At 38.4% G+C, this 20,440-nt stretch overlaps 1 protein-coding gene and 1 long non-coding RNA gene across 3 annotated transcripts in view; both read left to right on the forward strand.

The window, feature by feature from the left end:
• LOC121900150 overlaps positions 1-7,817 on the forward strand; it is a 38,903-nt gene extending 31,086 nt beyond the window's left edge. The window contains exons 7-11 of the long non-coding RNA XR_006096908.1: positions 4,296-4,542; positions 5,450-5,582; positions 5,888-5,948; positions 6,653-6,717; positions 7,780-7,817. This is a non-coding gene — a long non-coding RNA (uncharacterized LOC121900150). The remainder of the gene's footprint in view (positions 1-4,295; positions 4,543-5,449; positions 5,583-5,887; positions 5,949-6,652; positions 6,718-7,779) is intronic.
• Positions 7,818-11,754: 3,937 nt separating this feature from the next.
• atpaf1 (ATP synthase mitochondrial F1 complex assembly factor 1) lies at positions 11,755-19,660 on the forward strand. Of its 2 annotated transcripts, none has more exons than XM_042416769.1 (9): positions 11,755-11,984; positions 14,634-14,742; positions 14,886-14,948; positions 15,500-15,562; positions 16,652-16,702; positions 16,999-17,046; positions 18,220-18,315; positions 18,841-18,948; positions 19,161-19,660. In XM_042416769.1, exons 1-9 carry the CDS (start codon positions 11,770-11,772, stop codon positions 19,341-19,343), a joined length of 936 nt encoding a protein of 311 aa, XP_042272703.1. In that variant the 5' UTR covers positions 11,755-11,769; the 3' UTR covers positions 19,344-19,660. The 2 variants fall into 2 exon arrangements, with proteins under 2 accessions (XP_042272703.1, XP_042272704.1); XM_042416770.1 differs by having other exon boundaries at positions 11,758-12,019.
• The last annotated feature ends 780 nt before the right edge of the window (positions 19,661-20,440 follow it).

The raw sequence follows: 20,440 nt of genomic DNA on the forward strand, positions 1-20,440 counted from the left end.
TGTTAGAGTCGCATGAGTCCAGGTGTGAATGGGTGTTAAACTGCTGGGGAAGGGGTGAAAGGACATGTAAGTGATCACTGGTGTCATATCCATCTCATCTGTTGAGAGATAGATGTCCTTCACTCCTCTTTCAAACCGTCCGATATGTGTACATTGCTGCCCTCAGAGTGCCCCCTTGTCCTTCAGGTAGACTGCTTGACCTCAGGAGTAGGCCCTCCTGTGTTGGATCATGTGCAGAAGAGTGCAGACTGTTAAAAGTTGCAGATGTTTTGTGAGAAAGGAAACACATTCGACACAAGGATGCACACAAATCCTTTCAGTGAGAAACACTGAATGTAAACAACTTTCAAGAAAACTCCACAGGGCAGCTTTAATCATTTTTTGACCCCTCACATTTATGTTGTGTGACCCCTTCTGAGGTCGGGAACCACTGCGTCAGAGAGAGAGAGAGACAGAGAGGAAAAAGAGATGAGAAGATTATAGAAGAGAAACAATGGAGGGATGAGGATGAAATGACAGTTGTGTCTCTGAAAGGCGTCCTGCTCATTATAACACCTGGTGTCAGTCTTTGTCTCCCCTCCTGTATCTTTATGAATGTCAGATGCATGCTCACTTTAACTCTGTGTGTGTGTGTGTGTGTGTGTGTGTGTGTGTGTGTGTGTGTGTAGCAGCATCCCACTCGGTGCATATCCACAGCGCCGCGTGCTGATTCAGCTCGTTATCTGATGGAGCCGTAGACAGAATGGGTTTAAATCTCAGCATTGCCGCAAGCTCTCACACTGCTTCATCTACTGTTTGCTCTCTCTCTCTCTCTCTCTCAGACACACACACACACGCTGTACACTGCACATATTGGGCTTCACAGGTACACACACACACAATAAAGAAACGCTATAATAGACATCACAAAAGTAAGAAAAAAATGTGGTATTTTAAAGAAAGTACTTTCTCCGGCTCTGACTGTAGTTTCAATGTGCAGATGCTTGAAAAACCTGAACATCACACCCTTCCTGTGGTTGCGGAACATATAATTTCAATTTTATTAACCTTTATTTATTCAGGGGAGTTTCTCTGAGAGTAATGCTCTCTTTTCCAGGAACGCCCTGATAACATTCACACAGTTACAAATGAATACCGGGAAGCTGCCCAGTACAACCACAGTCCACCCAGATTGACCCAGAGCACCCAGAAATAAGAACAACGTTTAGGTTGCCAAGTTGGCTGGTGTTTATTCCCCAGCGTGACACTTTTATTCAGCTCTTTATTAATCATTAAGGCCGTTTGACCGAAGAAACAGCAACAAAACATCAACCGTAACTTATTCATTAACAACTTATTAATATTCAGAACTGCAGACCTGATGGATTCAGGGCCGCGGGGAAAGTTTGTTGGATTATAATTAAATTTAAAGCAAATTCATGTAAGAATGTACACTTTGTAATCATACTATAAACTGAAATCAATGCCTGAATCAAGAATGAACTTTTATTCCTGAACTGAAATATTAAAGTTTGACACAGGGACCTGCTACAAGTTGGACCTTTAAAGGACCAGTGTGTAAGATTTAGTGGCATCTAGTGGTGAGGTTGCAGATTGCGTAGTCCCCCTCCCCCTCCCCCTCCTCTCCCAAGCATGTAAGAGAACTACGGTGGCTGCGAAACTCGCGAAAAACGCGAAAGGCCCCTTCTAGAGCGAGTGTTTGGTTTGTCCGTTCTGGGCTACTGTAGAAACATGGAGGATATAAATGTAGATATAAAGGGCTCATTCTAAGGTAACGAAAACAGGATTCTTATTTTCAGGTGATTATACACTAATAATTAAAACATACTTATGATTATTATATTCCATTTCTGCCGGTTCATTCTTCTAGATGACACTCAATCTTACACACTACTCCTTTAAAGGTAAGTTTAAAAAATGCATATATGCTCATCTCAGATGAAAGTGTATTATGCTTTGATGTCGTAGCGCTACATTTAGGGGTACAAAGATCAGTTGATTAAACAGAAAATTAATCACTATTTTGTTTTAGTAATTTTTTAAAGCAAAAACGCCAAAAAATGATCTGGTTTTAGCTTCTGAAATGTGATTAATTTGTGCTTTTCTTTGTCATACATGACAGTAAACTGAACATCTTTGGGTTATGGACTGTTACGGACAAAATAAGACATGTAAAGATGTAACCACAATGGTCTTATAACAGGCAAGTTCACTATATTCTGACATTTTATTGACAAAACAATTAATCGATGAAATAATTGGAAGATGATGCACATTACCAAACACATTTCCAAGTACTCAAATCCAATTAAAGTTATTAGCACAAAAGTAATTTGGGGTCTTGGAGCCATTTGTTATCCAGCTTTGGATGCATTGTTGTGGAAACCCTTTAACTATGACTACAGACTTATTATCATTTATTAATGAATTAAGTACAATTATTAACATCTTCAGATCTATAGAGCAATTGTAAATGACTTATTAACCAATAATAGAGCCATTATAGTTACAGTTTATAAATCCTTTATGAAGGGTGTCTCTCCAGACATGTATTAAGACACATAAAAACACACGCTGGTTTAAATAATAATTTGTGTTTAATGTGGTTTTTTCCACAAAAAAGTTGGATAACCTTGTTAAAATTCTCATAATGACTCCTCCTTCTTCTCCCTCATTGAAAACTCCAGAATCTATAAAATATGTAAATATCCATCCTCAGTGTTTGTGCACTGGAGGCTTAAAGTTTCCACGTCACACTTGTGTCAATCTCAGAACCCATCAGCTGTCATCTGATGACAATTTCGCCTCTGGGGGCAACGGCCAATATCTGAGGGGTTCCAGTGTAGCCAGCGGACATCCGGAAAACAGATAATAGATATCCGGGCCAAGACCTCCTCTTCCATGTGACGGTCATTGTTTAGCAACTTGAGACACAAGAATGGAGGTGGAGCTGAGAGACAACGTCTACGACTGGATTGTTTCACAAGTAGCCAGTTAACACTCAGTTAACAGTTTAAAACAAACCTGCATGCAACCGAAACACGTTTCTGTATAAAAACACCAGAACGCTTCCAATCCCCAAATCTTACAGATCCTGTATTCATATGCAGATATCTGTTTAGAGAGATTACACTTGTGTCAGATGCATACTGGACCTTGATTGGCTCGAGACCAGTTGTGATGACGTGTTAAACTGAGATTTAAGTTGAGAGCAGAGAAACTTTCCTCCTTCAGCAGATGAATGTGAACACAAACTCTGCACATACATCATCGTTTTTCTCATAAACACAGGAGAGTTATACGTCTTCAGGACATAAAACTGATAAAAGAAGACTCACAAGCCAAAAAGACTGAGAACCAGTGCTCTACTGTCCTCCGTATAACAGCTCCTCCTCCATCACTGCTCTTTATCCTCTCTCCTTCCTCCTCTGTTTTCCTCCTCCTCGCCTCGTCTTGTTTTCTGCTCCTCCATTAGCGCTGCAGCTAGATCGCTTTCAGAGCCCTGCTGTCAGTGCTAACCACACTGTGACCCCGCTGACCCCTCTTATATCCGCTGCCTTATCTCTCCAAAACCCACCACGGCACCCTGCACCTCAGCCCCTCACCGCGTACTTGGCTGCTACCTCTCCCCGTGGCTGAGGAAGAGGAGGAGGAGGAGGAGGAGGAGAGGGAGGAAGGGGGAGGAGGAGAAGGAGGAGGCAGCGGTCAGTGACATGCAGAGCTTCAGGCCTGTCCCTGCTCATTTCAGGTTAGCCCGTCTGCATTAGCACCAGCCAAAGTGACAGCTGTCAGCGCCACTGAGCGCGCTCCGGATGTTCCCCCTCCATCCGTCCTTGGAGTGTGGCCAGGACGAAGGTAAGGAGAGGAGAGGAGAGGAGAGGAGAGGAGAGGAGAGGAGAGCAAGGAGGAAAGGGTAAAGGAGAAGAGAGGAAGACGAGGAGATGTACATGAAAGAGAGGAGAGGAGATAAATGGGCAGGTGACAAAGAGATCAGAAGAGAGAAGAAAAAGAAGAGAGGAGGAAAGTGAAGAGAGATAAACAAGGACAGGTACAGACTATAAGAGGAAGGATGGAAAGAAAACAGAGGGCAGGAGAAGACAAAAGACAGAAGCACAGAGGAGTAAGATGGAAGAAAAAGAAAAAAAAGAAGAGGAGATGGAATGAGGAAGGAGGGAGGAGAGAAAAGAGAAGAGAGGAGAGGAAACAATGTAATGAAAGGAGAGAAGAAGAGGGGAATCAATCTATTTGACAAAATAAGATGGAGATCTAAATGGTGTGTTTGTTTTGTTTTCCAGGACGTCTCTGACCTCTCTGTAGTTTTCTGGACCTGCTGCTTTGATTTGGCCTCTCTGTGGCCTCGGAGCACCGCCCGGGTTTGTGTGCGAGCAGCGCCGCCTTCTGGCTGGAAGATGAGCAGCAGCAGCAGCAGCAGCCGCAGAAACAACAGCAGCAGCAGCAGCAGCCTGCTGCAGTGCTCTCTGCTCGGTGCAGCTCCGAGCATCACACCGACCTGAGCACAGGAGGAGAAAAATAAATGTTTGGGTAAGATAAACACACCGGTAGGTCTGTTATTGTCTTTACTAAATGCACATGTAGAATTGTGTTTTGCTTTTTTGATTGTGTTGTTTTTTTAATTTGTTGCATGAATTAAATATGACAAGAGTTTGACAGATATTCATCCGAGGAGCAAACATGAATTAAAGTTATTTAGTCTTTGTGTTTTTAGGATTATAAAGGTGACTTCACATTTTTGTTTGGTTGCACTCAGTGTCACATATGCATGTATGATGTATGAAACATGAGAGTATTATTATTCTGTCTCATCATGACTTGATTTGTACCAGAAGCTCTTTTCTGTCAATCCTACAAATGAGGTAAAAGTAGTCCTTTATGATGATGATTTGGGGGTTTATAATTGTGTGATTTAACTTAGAAATATGTCTAAATTAAAAGAAATATTGTTCAGTATTGAAACTTTTTGAAACTGACTGTAAAATATCTCATTTGGTGAAGTTTAAGTCGAGCCTGAATTTAATTTACAACTTCAGTTTCATCATTTTGTCATTTCAGAATTCCTTTATTTTTTTCTTTTATTATGAGACATGATGTTTATTCTCACAAGTAGTGATAGTGCCGACACAACCTCATGTATGTAGAGGTGGAAGCAGGATACAAAGAAAAAAGAAGAGTTTCCCTGAAGCACGAGTTTGCGATATTCAGTCTGTCTTTCTCCTTAATCTCTCTTTTTTTCCTGCATCTTCTAATATCTTTACTCATCTCTCAGCTTGTGTTTGTGCTGCAGCTTCAGCGTTTGACTGTTTATGTCTTTTAATGCATGTTTTAGGTCTGAGCCTGTCAAAATCGATGCCATAAAACATGAAAATCCTTCACCTCCTAGTAATTCATCCTGGGTGTGACATTTGCAGGATTTGTCATTTGTTGTTTGCAGGCTGCTCGCTGTCTCATCTGAGGTCAGAGGTCGAGTTAATGATCCTGTAAACATCTGAAATCCGAAACCCGGAGATAAAACAGCGACACATTCAGCTTTTCATTCAACTCTCTTCAATGTATCCAGCTTTAGAGTGAGTGATGTACGTCACAGGATGCCCTAATAACTCTGTGTATGAATAAATAACACACACACATGTACACACAGACACACACACACACACACACACACACACACACACAGAGCTATCAGCTGAGCAGCAGAGCGGGTGTCTTGATTCCTAGACAGACACACTCATGCACTTTTAATGGGATCCCTCTCTAAAACGACGGGATTCCTCCGCCAACCACAACCCCTTTCCACTGAGTGTATGAGTGTGTGTGTGTGAGTGCTTAAGCGTGTGTGTGTGTGTGTTTGTGTGTGTGTGTGAGTGTGCAGGAGGTGCGGATAAGGGTCATCCACTGGCCCAGGGGTGCGATTTCAGCTTGCCGGAGGGAGGGTAAGTGAGTGGTCCCAAGACCCCGAAAACCCCAAGGCTTGAAATCAAACCTCATCACACACGTTATTCACTCAGAGAAAATATCACAGAGCTGCTAGAACATACAGCAGGACACTGTCTAACATCTGGAAGAGAAACATCTTGTTTCCCCCTCAAATTCAACCTCATGATTCTTTAAATTCAGGAGAAAAAAAAATGTCTACACTGTATAATAGCGTCATATATTTAATATATTCTGTTTCTGCTTGATGCAACACTCACCAGTGTCTGCACTGGGTGAAAGAATCAAACACAATGATTTTTAAGGATGCAGAATTTGATAAAAATTAAAATATCCCAGATGTTTTATGCATCATTTTGTGCTAAAAAAAAACAACAAAAAAACCCCAAATAACCACAACTATCTCATCAAAGTCAATTTAATTGCTTCTCTACAACTTTCAATCATATCACATGATCTTCATGAGCAGACAGAACTGTAGATGTTCTCATTTCCATTTTTTATGATTACTTCACAGACCTCATGAGTTCTTCAGTTTGAATATTTCCCTCAGTGTAAAAATGATGTAAATTCTCTGCAGAGTTGGAAAGTGGATACAATAAAATACCGTATATATGATACTGACATGAAACACTTAAACATACTGACATTTAAGCTATTTAAGTTGAACTATAAGTGTAAAACTATCTCAAACTTTCCACAGATACCTGATATGTCAGGCTGAGTTTTTTAGCATGAAGGGTTTGCAGGATGTCGGCAGAACTGAAGGTAAAAATCAAGATTTTTAGGATGTTAAATGAACATGTTAGAAGGCAGGTATTTAATCCACATATTTCTAGACTGGCTGGTCGTGTTTCACATTTACTGAACCTCCTAAACTCTTTATTTGCCCCTTAAATCGTCCTTATAGGTTTCTTTAAAATCAGAGAAATCAGATTTCCACACTGACACACATCACATACAGTATATATTCTGTATCTGCTTGTTGCAACACTTTTTTATTCTGAGTCAAATAGTCACAACCTGTAGATGTTCCCCCATTTCCTCAAATTTCTGAATTATTCTGACATAAAAGTTGATATCTATAGAAGCTCTGACATGATGTAAAATAACTGGATTTTCACCTGGAAAACAAAACAAAAAGCAAACGTCAGATTCGAACTATTAACAGAAAACAGGCATAAACACAAAACCAACAAAATAAAACAAAGTGACGCATCAATTTGAAATCAATTCATCATTTAATACCTAAAATGTCAAACACATGTCCGACGCAGGTTCCCACAGCCCGAAGATGACGTCTTCAAATGAGCTGTTTTCTGTTTTGTTCCAGCAAAGACGTCCAATTTAAAACGATATGAAACAGAGAAAAACTGCAAATCCCCACATTGAAGAAGAAAAAAACTGAAATATTTACAAATGTATTGTTCTGAAGGTTAAAAAAAAAACCCCACTGTATTATGTGTGTGTGATTTGTGGAAATACTTTTGAGAAGCAGATTGAATAAAAAATGAAATGACAGAGCAGCTGTTCCATATTTATTACATTGAGAGCACTTACAGGCTCAACGCAGAGGAAATCTGTGCGTGTGTCGCATGTCTGCAGGAATAGAGTACCAAATGTTTGTGGTTTTGGCTTTTGCTTTATTTATTTATTCATTTATTTATTTGTTCTCTGGTGAGCGGGATTACCTCTGAATTATGGAACAGTCCCCTTTCTCTCCTTAAGTAAAAAATAACATCTGTCCGGCAAATGGAGAGCTTAGTGTTTCTCTATAATTAATGGTAAAAGCCTCCAGAGCCGCACATAAAATATACATCTTCCATGCAGGACCCCCATAACAAAGAGAGCGAGAGAATGCAGAGAGAGAGAGAGAGGGAGGAGGAGGAGGAGGAGGAGGAGGAGGAGGAGGAGGAGGAGGAGGAGGAGGAGGCGGCAGGTCAGTGTGAGGAGAGGAAGAAAAGAGCAGATTAAAGACAGACAGCACAGAGGAGAGAAACAAACCTGCTGAACACATGACACAGAATAACAAACTGTGATTTCATTTTTGTAAAATTACCACATATTAGAAGCTAAAATGATGCTTTTTTTGCTGTAAAATTCTAATAAATTCAGATTTTTGTCTTGATTTTACTTCCTCTAGTTAATTATTACAACTATAATTTGTGGGTATAAAACTGCAGTTGCTTTCTTTTGTAGATTATTTGGTTTATATATTTAAAAAAGTCGAATTCTTAAAGATCTGATCTTACAAAACAAGTCTTTTATCATTTTATTTTTACTCAAATAAAGAAAGTTATTCTTATTTTAGAGCTCATCTGATTATGTTTCTGGTAAACAGCTGTCAGATACATCAGTAGCATCATAAACAACAGAGAAAGTCACATTTAAAGATATAAAACTGATTGAAATTGCTGCTCATTTAAAGAAAAATCTGCAGAAATCAAATGATGAGCAGCATCATTATTTCTGCAGCAGCTTTCAATAACAAGACATTAACATAAAACATAAAGAGCATTAAGAAAAGAAACACAATGCAATATAAAAACAGACATACAATTAGGATTTAATTAAAACAGGAGATAAAATAAGGTAAAATAGTATAAAACAGATTAAACAGATAAAGCTGCAGTGCCAGATATGAATAAATAGTCCCAGATCTGATTGAATAAAAGTCAAACTGGACTGAGAGTTGGATCAGACCTGCAGCTTCCTGGCAGTTTTTTTTTTTTTCAGATATGTGGAGCATAAAAACTGAACGCTGCTGCTTCTTCTCCATGTTTAGTTTTGACTGTGGATACAGAAAGTAGATGTGGAAGTGACGTCTGTGTATCTATCTGTCACTCTCTCTTTGTGTTTGTTGTCCACACCTGAGCAGGTGCAGCTGGTGTCCTGAAGACAGAGAGACCTTCACACTCAGGACGGGATTATAAAAATACTCCAGTCATGAAACCTGTATGTTGATTTGATGATTAAAATGTGTTTTTTTTTCCTGCCAGTAGTCATATAGATTTACTTACTGATTGTCTCCAAAATGCATTTTTTATGTGCAAAAAAAAAAGTGCATAGAAGAAAAGAAAAGAGCAACTATAACACAAAGTTGATGATCTGATCAGTATCATGTGACACCATATAAACCCACCATCCAACATTTATAGAGTAGAATAACTTTTCTGCTTTACTACTAATAACTTTATTACACATCATATAACAACAACACTGGCAGTATGGATACTCCAAGTAATAAAATACAATAAAACAGCAACACTTTAGTATTTATAGGCAGTATACAAACATTTAATATTAATATTAAACATATTATAATGTAGTTTTAGTGTTTGTTAATGTGCAGCATTTGTCAGCAATTATAATTTCTCCCATGAAGACATATATTATATTATTTTATATATTCATTTTTCTGTTTATACAGCAGCAGCCGCTCATAGATGGAGTTATAGTTGTTGATAAATACATTAATAAACACTTATATCTGCTTACAACTACATTAGATGTTTGTATATTGCTTATAAAAGTTAAATAGTTTGGCTTAAAGTAAAGTTTTAACCACAACATTTAAGAAAAAAACATTGTAAGAAAAAGAAAAGATTCAAACATCACATGAACCTGAAGAGCACACATACAATCAGAGGATGAGTTATATTACATATCATCATATCATCATGGACTTCTTTTGTTTTGAGACACAATCTGTGATATAAATATAACTGAATGTGTTTCTTGTCCTTATTAATTTTATTTCACTTATTTTTATCCAGACAGCTGTTGGGTTGTTTTTAGGATGTAATATTTCATTTGATTCATTCATGATTTATAACTGCAGTGTTTTCACTCTGATATAAAACATATATTTTTTGTGTTATTTGTTTGATATGTTGTCTGTCTGTATTCATCATTGTTGCTGCATATTTTGGTCAGGACCCTCTTTTTCATGGTTAAATAAAATAAAAAAATAAAAAATCACAATACAAATATAGAAAATAACTTTGCATGATCAAATAAAAACATGAAGTCCAAACAACATTACACATACAACACATTAATAAAATAAATAAAAATAATGCCAACACAGGAGTTAAGTTTTAATGCAAATCCAGTTTTACCTAAATATTTGTGTGTCCCATTGAAATACAGTACAACAACTGCACACACACACACACACACACACATTAGAGACCATCTTCATCATCTGCTGTATACAGTGAACAGCTCCCAGCTGATTTGTTTATTGATTAGTGACTGAAAAATGATTGGCTGTGGAAAGTAAACACAAGAGCACTCAGGCGGTCATGAGGGAAACACACATCTCATTAAATTTACAGCCAGCATAACGTCTGTCAGTGCACACACACACACACACACACACACACACACACACACACACACACACACACACACACACACACACACACACACGCCATCAGAGCTGTAACTGACTCAGGAGAGTTGGAGCAGATTGTTTACTGTATTTATCTTCTCATTTATTTATTTGTCAATCTGAGCTGTTTGCAGAGGAAGACAGTGTTCAGATACTGACGGCTTTAATGTAACTGCTGCTGCTGCTGCTGCTGGTTTTAAAATCAGGCAGCTGTCAGTGAACGTGTACATTGACCTCTAGTGGTCACAACATATCAGGACAACATCAAAAACTCACTTTCATATATACATGAAAACTCCCCATAAAGAGTCATCAGAGATGTTCAGATAGATGATGATTTATTATTTATAACTTAAGAGTAAAGAAGTTCTTCTGGGATATACAATAAGACACATTTATCTCACAGCCAAATCTGAAGTGATCACATGATTGATTACATTGTTGTTAATATACAGGACCAGTCAAAAATTTGGACACACTTTCTAATTGAAGTGAATGGGAAGGTGAGTCCAAACTTTTGACTGATACTTTATATATTTAAGTTAATTTTATTTGTGTGAAAACTCTAAATCCCCAGGCATAATTAACATGTGAAATTAACAACAATCTGATATATTTATACTGTATTAATGAGGCTGAAATAATAGGAAATTGGCTGAGAGCAATTTCTGCTGTTGGTAGATGAAGTACATCAGAGAAATCATATAAAAAAGACAATGTAGTATCAATAAATAATAATTTAATGGTCATGAGGGAATAAATGACACTGTTATTCGGTTAATTACATTTTATCATGAGCACTGAATAGTTTCTTAATACGTTTATGATCGCAGAAAAACTAAACCTGTTATGTCATCACACATCACAAAAAAAAAATCATATATAAATATCATATATGTCATTAGAAACCTCCAAGATATTATTTAAACTTTTATTTTTATTCTTTTTATGTAGCTATCTTTTGAAATCCATGAACAGATGTTTCCTTCACAGTATCAAAATACATACACACAATATAAAATATACATAGTAAAATATTTGGAGAAACCTTTGTGGATAAATGCGTTGCCCTCTTCTTCTTTTGCCTGTAATTATTGATTGTTTTATTTTAAAATTATTGTTGTAGCATTTTAAATTCGTGTTTTAGTATTTATTTGACTTTCATGATATTTTAATATAAATATTTATATATATTATTATGTAATATATATATATATATATATATATATATATATATATATATATATATATATATATATATATATATATATATATATATATATATGATTTATTTTTATTTTTATATTATATATCTGCACATGTATATTGTAATGTCAATATTTTTATCAGCACTTTTTTATTTGTCGTTTGTTTTCTTGCACGGAACCAATGTATAACAGTCGTTCCCCTCCGGAACACTATAGATGTGCGACGGAAGCAATGGGAACATGGCGGCTGCAGTGGTACAAATGTCCTGTATGTACCGAGGGATGTTAGCGGTCAGAGCCGCCGGCATCAGGCAGCTGATCCCCGGCGTCGTCCCGCGGCAGTTCCGAGCCTTCTCGGTACGGAAGGAACCGGAACTGGAGGAGAACCCGTATTTCTCCAAGTACCAGGACAAGATCCAGAAACTGCGCAGGTCAGCGGGCTGAAATCCGAAACCCCGTCAGAAAAGTCTGTGATTTAAAGATAACTTGATTATTGACATTCAAACAAACTCTGAAGACTGTTGTGGAAGATTTTAACGGAATACTGATGAGCTAATGTTACATTCGGCTCATATTTAAATCATGAAACTTGTCCGTTATTTTCTCTAATTGTGTTTCACTAAAGTCTAACTCAGTGTGGCCTCATGAGTGAACCAACGAGCACTCTTAGAGCAAAATAAGAGGAATGTCAGTGACACAAATGCACCAATTTTATGCCGAATTGTTAATAGTCTCTTCTGAATCAGAAATTATAAAGTTAAAGTGAAGTTTTCTCCATCGACTGTTTGCTTAACCTGCAAAATTTGTTTATGCGTCAGGTCAAGCAGGTCCTGGATGTCTGTGGTTTTTCTGACCTCTGACAACATCAGCAGGTTAAAACTAACTGGTTAAACAGAGGCTGAAAGATCAGTTCATGTATTAGTGGCAAAGTGAGCTCAAAAGTATGATATCTTTATGTAGAATTTAAATTAGAGCTTAAACTGGAAAATTATCTGTTGTATGAAAACCAAAAGTACAGACAAGCTGTTTGTATCTTTAGCTGAACAACAGCAGAAAGACATGAAGGCTGGATAGAGACCAGATGATCTACAACCTTTGTAATGTAATGATCATACTTTGTTTGGATGTAAACATAAGTACAAGTATTATTAAAACTGATCATCTATGTTTAAATTAATTGTGTTATTACAAACAGATGAGCCAAAAGTTATTTGTAAATTAGGTGCCTTTTTGAAGAATGTCCTTCCTTTGTTTAAATGACATTTGATAGATTGTCTGATTGATCTGGTCTAATCTGGATGGGGAAAAAGCAGTGAAATCGCCCTTTTTTTTTTCAGTTTTCATAAGCAAAATAAATGTTTCACAAATCTGAAAGTGGTTCAAACAGCGTTAAAGCTTTTGCTATGATGTCTTAACACTTTTTCACAAGTGTAACTGGTGAAAAAAATGGTGAAACAGCCGCTCAATATCATTATTTATGTTTCCCTTAACTTTCCCCCTTAACCCTGAATCGGAAGCTAACTACAGCATTGCAACTTTAATGCTTATATTTAAGACATACAAAAATAACAGCTTGTGTCTCTTATTTTCCCACAACTAATTAAAGACATCAAGTTCAACTAGAGCTGCAGCGATTAGTCGATCGACAGAAAATTAATCTGCAACTATTTTGATGATTGAATAATCGGTTTAGTCATTTTTTTAAAGCAAAGATGATGGTTTCAGCTTCTCAAATGTGACGATTTTAAGCTTTTCTTTGTCCTACATGACAGTAAACTGAATATCTGAGTTTTGGACAAGAAGATGACATCATCATGGGCTCTGAGAAATTATAACGGATTTTTTTTTTCTCACATTTTATAGACAAAATGATTAATTGATTTATCTATAAAATAATCGGCAGATTGATCAATAATAAGCCCTAAATTCAACCCTCCCACATTCACAAATTACGAAGTTGGTTGAGGAATATGCTGCCAAATCATTTTAAACTCTGGCAAGCAGATTAATGACTTCATCTAAAAAAAAAACACACGTGTTCACTTAAACATGATTTCTGATTCAAAAGAGTCTGTTAATAATTAAACTTGTTTCACTGATACTGTTCAGGATGTCAGACATCATAAGAAGGTTTATATCTGCAGTCGTCTTCCTGTCGGGACATCCAGCTTGTTTCTGGACACGTTTTCTTTCTCCTGATGATGCTTTTAAAGTCAAACTGATAATACTTGATCAATGATTAATGGAAACTAATAATTAAAGTTCCCCTCGACTCAAAAATGTGTTTTGCCTTCACTGTGATGTTTGATCTTCTTTAGTTTCTCTGTTCTCAGTTTAACACGTGAACCTACGAGCAGGATTTATGACATCACAACCAGTTTTGAGCCAATCGTGGTCCAGTATGTAACTTACACACATGTGATGTGGAAACTCGAAGCCTCCAGTTCACAAACACTGAGAATGGACTTTATAGTGAAGTAGGAGACATCTGGTGTCCAGCAGGAAACCATCTGAAGTAAAGAATGTTTGCGTTTTCATATATTATGGATTTTTCAATTTAAACCAGGAATTATTTAACTTCTTTGTGGCATTAACATATCAGACACAGTATTTTACACACAACCAGGCAGACAGCTGGAAAATCAACAACATTACACACAATATAGTTTTGATGCCCCCTGTTTACAATCCCATTATTGTCCAGCATTAATAGGATTTTTCTTGCATATCTAAATTTCGAGGTGACAACGTATCTTTGTTTAGCCTCCAAACTTCCAGCACACACAGTGGAGAACAGTAACCCTGAGGTTCAGATTTATCTTAATGCAGAAATGGAAAAAAAACTCTGAATGATGTAACTAAATGTTCATTTCAGTGAGTTACAAACCAGTTTTAAGTCTGCAAGTTGATTTTAACAGTGTGATATTAATGTAAATCATTATCTGGCTGGAAGGTTGGAAATCATTCTGGAAACTGATGGTGTTCCTCTAAAACATGCAGAACTTCCAGTCACGTACGATCTCGATTCTGAAAGGCATTCTGGGAAACTGAGGAACATTTTTCTGATTTTTTATTTTCAGCGCCAAACCTCAGGAGTTCAAGGCCCGAATGGAGAAACGGCATGACGCCAAGAAGGAGGTGCTGGGACACTCCAAGCAGGCAGAGTTCGTGAAGCTCATGGAGCAGGAGGTGAAGCGTCAGCCGGGCTCAAACTTTTACCTTTTTAATCTGGATTTTCACCGTAAACTGATAACAGTGTGTATTTCAATGTCCTCGATATTTGGAAACACAGTTATGTATGAACGTGTTTGTTGTTGTGGGAATCGTTGCAGTTGGAGAAGCGGGACAAGATGGCCGCCAGCGATGGAGGATCAGGAGGTTTCACCAGAAACAAGGTGAGATGAGTGAAGAAGCAGGTTAATCAGCTTCAGCACAGAAGTGATTGACTGCTGATAATCAATGAGGTTTCCTCTCTAAAATATCTGCCAACAGTTTGTTTAACGTCATCGCAGCTGTGTTTAATAGTTTGAAGAGAAATTTCAGTGTATTGTTTAGAGCTACATCAGATCACATCTTCACATTTGTGAAGCTGAAATCAGGAAACTTTTCCTTGTGGTCTTATAGTAAACATGGGTTTTTTATTGTTGGTCGGACACAATAAGACATTTGATGACATCACCTTGGTATTTTCAGGTTTTTTTTAAATGTTTTATAGACCAAAATAATAGAAGAAGTAATTGGAAGATTAATCAATAATGAAATAAACAGTAGTTGCAGGCCTCCTTTATTGAAGGTCTTGAGATCCTTTTATATGGAATGATGTTTTCAGTTTGTTTCAGTGTTTTAATACAGTTCTTCTGGTGGCTTTAACTGCATAGAACAAATAGAAAATAAAATGTTTTCAGTTTGATGATGATGATGATGTGTTTGACGTGTTCTTCCTCAGACGTTGGGCTCCATCCTCAACCTGGAGATGATCCAGGACAAGACGGGAGAGGAGATCACAGAGGTGAGTGTGAAGGGTCAGAGCTCCTCAGCCTGCAGGTTTGGTCACATGACACTTCTGTCATATTAATATTCGCTTCTATTAAAGTCTGTCAGACGGACGAATTCAACCTCGTGTTTTCTGTGTGATTTCAGTGCGATATTCACAGGTCAGAGTTCACCTTTGTTGAAGTTTGTGTTTCATCACCGTTTTTATACAATATCACACAACTAACTGTAACAATGTTCTTACACACTGTTTACAGTTTGTGATTTCTCTGATCAATATTGATTTATTACCTGCACCAAATGTGACATCACTTCCTTTTTTGGGGCCGAGCGCAGGAAAATGTTGTTGAACGGAAACGTAATGTGACCAAACTTTTACTGTAATTAAATCTTGAATAGTGGCGTCGCTAACAGTAGTGACTGTGGTTGTTACAACTACAGTGGAAACTGCTTATTGTGATCACGTCTGTCTGGCTCAAATTGATCACTATAAGCAGATGATCATTATAACCAAAAAAAATTTTCTTTTTCTTTATTTCTCATGCAGATTACCATCTCATTGACATTTATATATTCATTCCATGAATATAAAGTAATTAAACGGGCAGCTTCGCTAATTACTGAATTTTATTGACAGTTTAAAAATAAAATGCAGCTGTTTCAAACACTTGTTGCTTTGCTGCTGCATCTCGTTGGCTCTTTTTTGGCAGTTTATCATGAGCTTCAAAGAGACTACATTTTTCATTGAGAGAAAATGCTTTTTTTTCCCCGTCATGATTTCAGTGTGAACACAGCAGCAACCTCAGATAACCAGCTGGAAGCAGATGGGTTACTGCAAGGAAATAATGTTTAAAAAAAATAGAATTACCATTGTTTAAAATGTTTTTCCATATGTTTTCATGTATGAAAAGACCCAAAATGAACACTGTAAGCGGACAACTTGATTACTATAAGAAAATCATTTAAACAGCGTTAGTATAGGAATGATTCTGTTGAGCTTTTTGATCCATATAAGCAGTTGATCACTGTAACCTTGATCACTATAAACGGTTTCCACTGTATTTGAAACAGTTCTTTGTTTTGATCTTTTCTGTTCTTCTTTCAGCTTTGGATGAAATATTATTCAACCAAGGACACAATCAGTGCCGTCATCCCGGTGAGTTTGACACCAAAATTGACACCTGAGAACAAACTGATACATCACATTTACTTTTATTTAATTCTTTACTTCTTTTAATATTTATATCTTCCATGCCTTCAACAAATGAATGAAACTGACTTGAACAATAACTCCTGTATTTATGCATCTCATTTATTAGTCTTGTTAGCTTGATATCTCAAAACCACTTTATGTAAAATAATAAACAGACAATATTATAAACAGACTATGAAATGTTGATATTAATACATGCATGGTAATTATCTAATAACTTGTCTTTCCTTGTGTTGCAGACTCAGACATACGACATGATTTTCAGCAGAGCAACGTCCTGCCCAATGGTGAGATCACTGCTGCTCAGACTGAGCAACCCTAACCCCTAACCCTAACGCCCTGATGCCCTAACCCTGGCCCTAACCCTGGCCTTAACCCTAACCCATAACCCAAACCCATAACCCTAACCCTGGCCCTAACCCTAACTCTAATCCATAACTCTAACCCATAACTCTAACCCTGGCCTTAACCCTAACCCATAACCCTAACACCCTGATGCCCAAACCCTAACCCATAACCCTGGCCCTAACCCATAACCCTGGCCCTAACTCTAACCCATAACCGTAACCCTGACCCTAACCCAAACCCATAACCCTAACCCTGGCCCTAACCCTAACTCTAACCCATAACCCTAACTCATAACCCTGGCCTTAACCCTAACCCATAACCCTAACCCTGGCCCTAACCCTAACTCTAATCCATAACCCTAACCCATAACTCTAACCCATAACCCTAACCCTGGCCTTAACCCTAACACCCTGATGCCCAAACCCTAACCCATAACCCTGGCCCTAACCCACAACCCTAACCCTGGCCCTAACCCAAACCCATAACCCTGGCCCTAACCCTAACTCTAACCCATAACCCTAACCCTGGCCTTAACCCTAACCCATAACCCTAACACCCTTATGCCCAAACCCTAACCCATAACCCTGGCCCTAACCCATAACCCTAACCCTGGCCCAAACCCATAACCCTAACCCTGGCCCTAACCCATAACCCTAACTCTAACCCATAACCCAAACCCATAACCCTGGTCCTAACCCATAACCCAAACCCATAACCTTAACCCTGGCCTTAACCCTAGCCCATAACCCTAACACCCTGATGCCCTAACCCTTAACCCTAACCCAAACCCATAACCCTAACCCTGGCCTAAACCCTAACTCTGGCCCTAACCCTAACTCTAACCCATAACCCGAACACCCTGATGCCCAAACCCTAACCCATAACCCTGGCCCTACTCCATAACCCTAAACCTGGCCCTAACCCATAACCCTAACTCTAACCCATAACCCTAACTCTAACCCATAACCCTAACCCTGGCCCTAACCCATACCCATAACCCTAACCCCTAACCCTAACCCTGCCAGATGACTGACACCTGAAATTATCAGAGCCAGTTGTCTCTCTCTCTATCTGTTGTTATTGACTCTCTGGTTTCTCTGGTTTGCCTTCAGTTTCTGTACGCGTTGCCTCAGAAGGAGGGTTATGAGTTCTTCGTAGGTCAGTGGTCCAGACACGAGCTCCACTTTACCTCCCTCATCAACGTCCAGGTAAATCACTTCATTCACCCGTTCATCATGGCGTCAATGCATCTATCAGGATCCTGTCAGTAAATCACACTGTACTTTCAAGTGTTCGTTACCTTGCAGATCAATGATGATAATGGCTGCAACGATTATTTTCATTATTGATTAATTGTTTGGTCTACAAAATGTCGATCACTGTTTCCCAAAGCCCAAGATGACGTCCTCAAATATCTTCTTTTGTCGCGACTAACGATCCAAAACCAAAAGATATTCAGTTTACGATCATAGAAAACTGAAGAAACTAGAAAATATTCACATTTGAGAAGCTGGAATTAGAGAATCTGGACTTCTGTTTCTTAAAAAAATGACTCAAAACGATGAATCGATTATCAAAATAGTCAACGATTAATTACCAAAACCATCAATTATAAACTCCCAAATCATCACAGAGCTCATATTCAGTTATCAAAGTATCTTTCATCATTAAATCCACAAAATAAAAAGAATTGTCAAGATGAATTTTTTTTTGTTGTGCTTGCTGGTGTCCAGACGCTGGGTGAGAACGCTCCCAGTCAGCTGATCCTCTACCACTACCCGGACCTGAAGGAGGAGAAGGGTGTCGTCTTCATGACGGCCGAGTTGGACCCAAAGTTCATAGTAAGTCATTTATATTAAAACGCCTGCCGTGTTTATGTGAACGCACGGAGCAAATTCCTGCAGACAAGTTCAAACATCTGCTAGAAAGCCTGAATGATTGATGACAGTCACAAATGTCGGGGTTTAAACGTTCTTTTGTCCACATATTATATTATTTTAAGCCTGGAAATAGACAAATATATGTGAACACACCTGTCCCTCCTTTTCCCCAGACTGTCCACCAGGCTCAGTGTTTAGCCAATCAGGTGCAGCTGTTCTACGGCACACAGAGGCAGGAGACGTACCGACTGGTGGAGACGTTTAACCACAAGCCCGCAGACTTCAAACACATGCTGGTGATAGCAGAGCTGGAGCAGAGCGGCCTGGGGCAGGCGCTCAGCCCCGGAGGCTCGTAGGGGGAGAAGATGAAGATGGACTGAAATCACCGGCGGCCTGATGTCAGAACTGTTAGAGAGATGTTTGCTTCTTTGCTCAGAAGAAATATCGGTTCGTCATATTTAATGTTTCCAGCAGCGGCTGTGAATCAAGAGAATTAACTTTACAGGAGCATCAATGTCTTCTAATGAACTCATGAACTCTTTCTGGGACTCGGATCGTCTCAGATGTCTCCTACGCATCTTTTCAGTGTCAGTAAATCTGTAACCACAGGAGAATATTAATGTGTTAATGATACATTCATTAATAAATCAATGCAACTGTGTCCAATCCTCCATATCAGACTGAACAGATATTTCTTTATAGGAGCATGTTGGTCCTTTAGCTGTTCTTTAAAACCCTGTTTCATGTAGTTTCACCCCTTTGCGTCCAAATTCCTGCCCTTTCATCTCAACATCATAATCTCATCATCATCCTATCTCCTTATAACTCGAGATCTTGGTTCATAATCATCAAATTTAAACTTTTTTCTCCAGTAAAGGTGCGTTCATGTCTGTGTGGAAACCAGAAGTGTTGAGAAGCAAACGCAGCGTGAAACTGGAGCATATTCACCATCATGTAAACATTAAACAAACAAAAAAACACTTGGTTTACTTTCCCACAAACATGACATCACATCTTGATATCAATCAGAATGATGTCACTAAACATATTAATGATGCGGAACAGTTACAATCAGCAAATCAATCAGAGCGATCAAATTAAAATTACATTACTGAGGCTCAGAGTGTCACATCAACATGCTTCTTAAATCCCTGGAACCCTGACAATCATCATCATCATCAGTCAAACATGAGGACGTCACCCTGGAGGTATGTATACCATCAACCAAAAATAATATTGACAAGACACCAGAACAGACTCTTAAACTGGATGAGGTTTCAGTTGAGGATCACACAGACCAGCAGAGACCTTTTTGCAGCTCTTGAGTTTGTGAGGTTTGTGTTTATTTCTGTGCTTCACATCGTTTATTTGTTTCAGTACCAGCAGAAGGAGGCGGTATATAAACCAGGCTCTCCATCTCCTCCGGAGGACGTTCACATCCAAGGAAACCAAC

This window comes from Thunnus maccoyii, chromosome 7, assembly GCF_910596095.1.
Source record: "Thunnus maccoyii chromosome 7, fThuMac1.1, whole genome shotgun sequence".
In the NCBI taxonomy this organism is placed as follows: Eukaryota; Metazoa; Chordata; class Actinopteri; order Scombriformes; family Scombridae; genus Thunnus; species Thunnus maccoyii.

Coding starts and splice junctions, on each gene's coding strand:
- atpaf1 (XM_042416769.1), top strand. CDS start 11,770: ATGTGCGACGGAAGCAATGGGAACATGGCGGCTGCAGTGGTACAAATG. Junction 14,743..14,885: donor TGAAGCTCATGGAGCAGGAG/GTGAAGCGTCAG, acceptor GAATCGTTGCAG/TTGGAGAAGCGGGACAAGAT. Junction 16,703..16,998: donor CAATCAGTGCCGTCATCCCG/GTGAGTTTGACA, acceptor CTTGTGTTGCAG/ACTCAGACATACGACATGAT.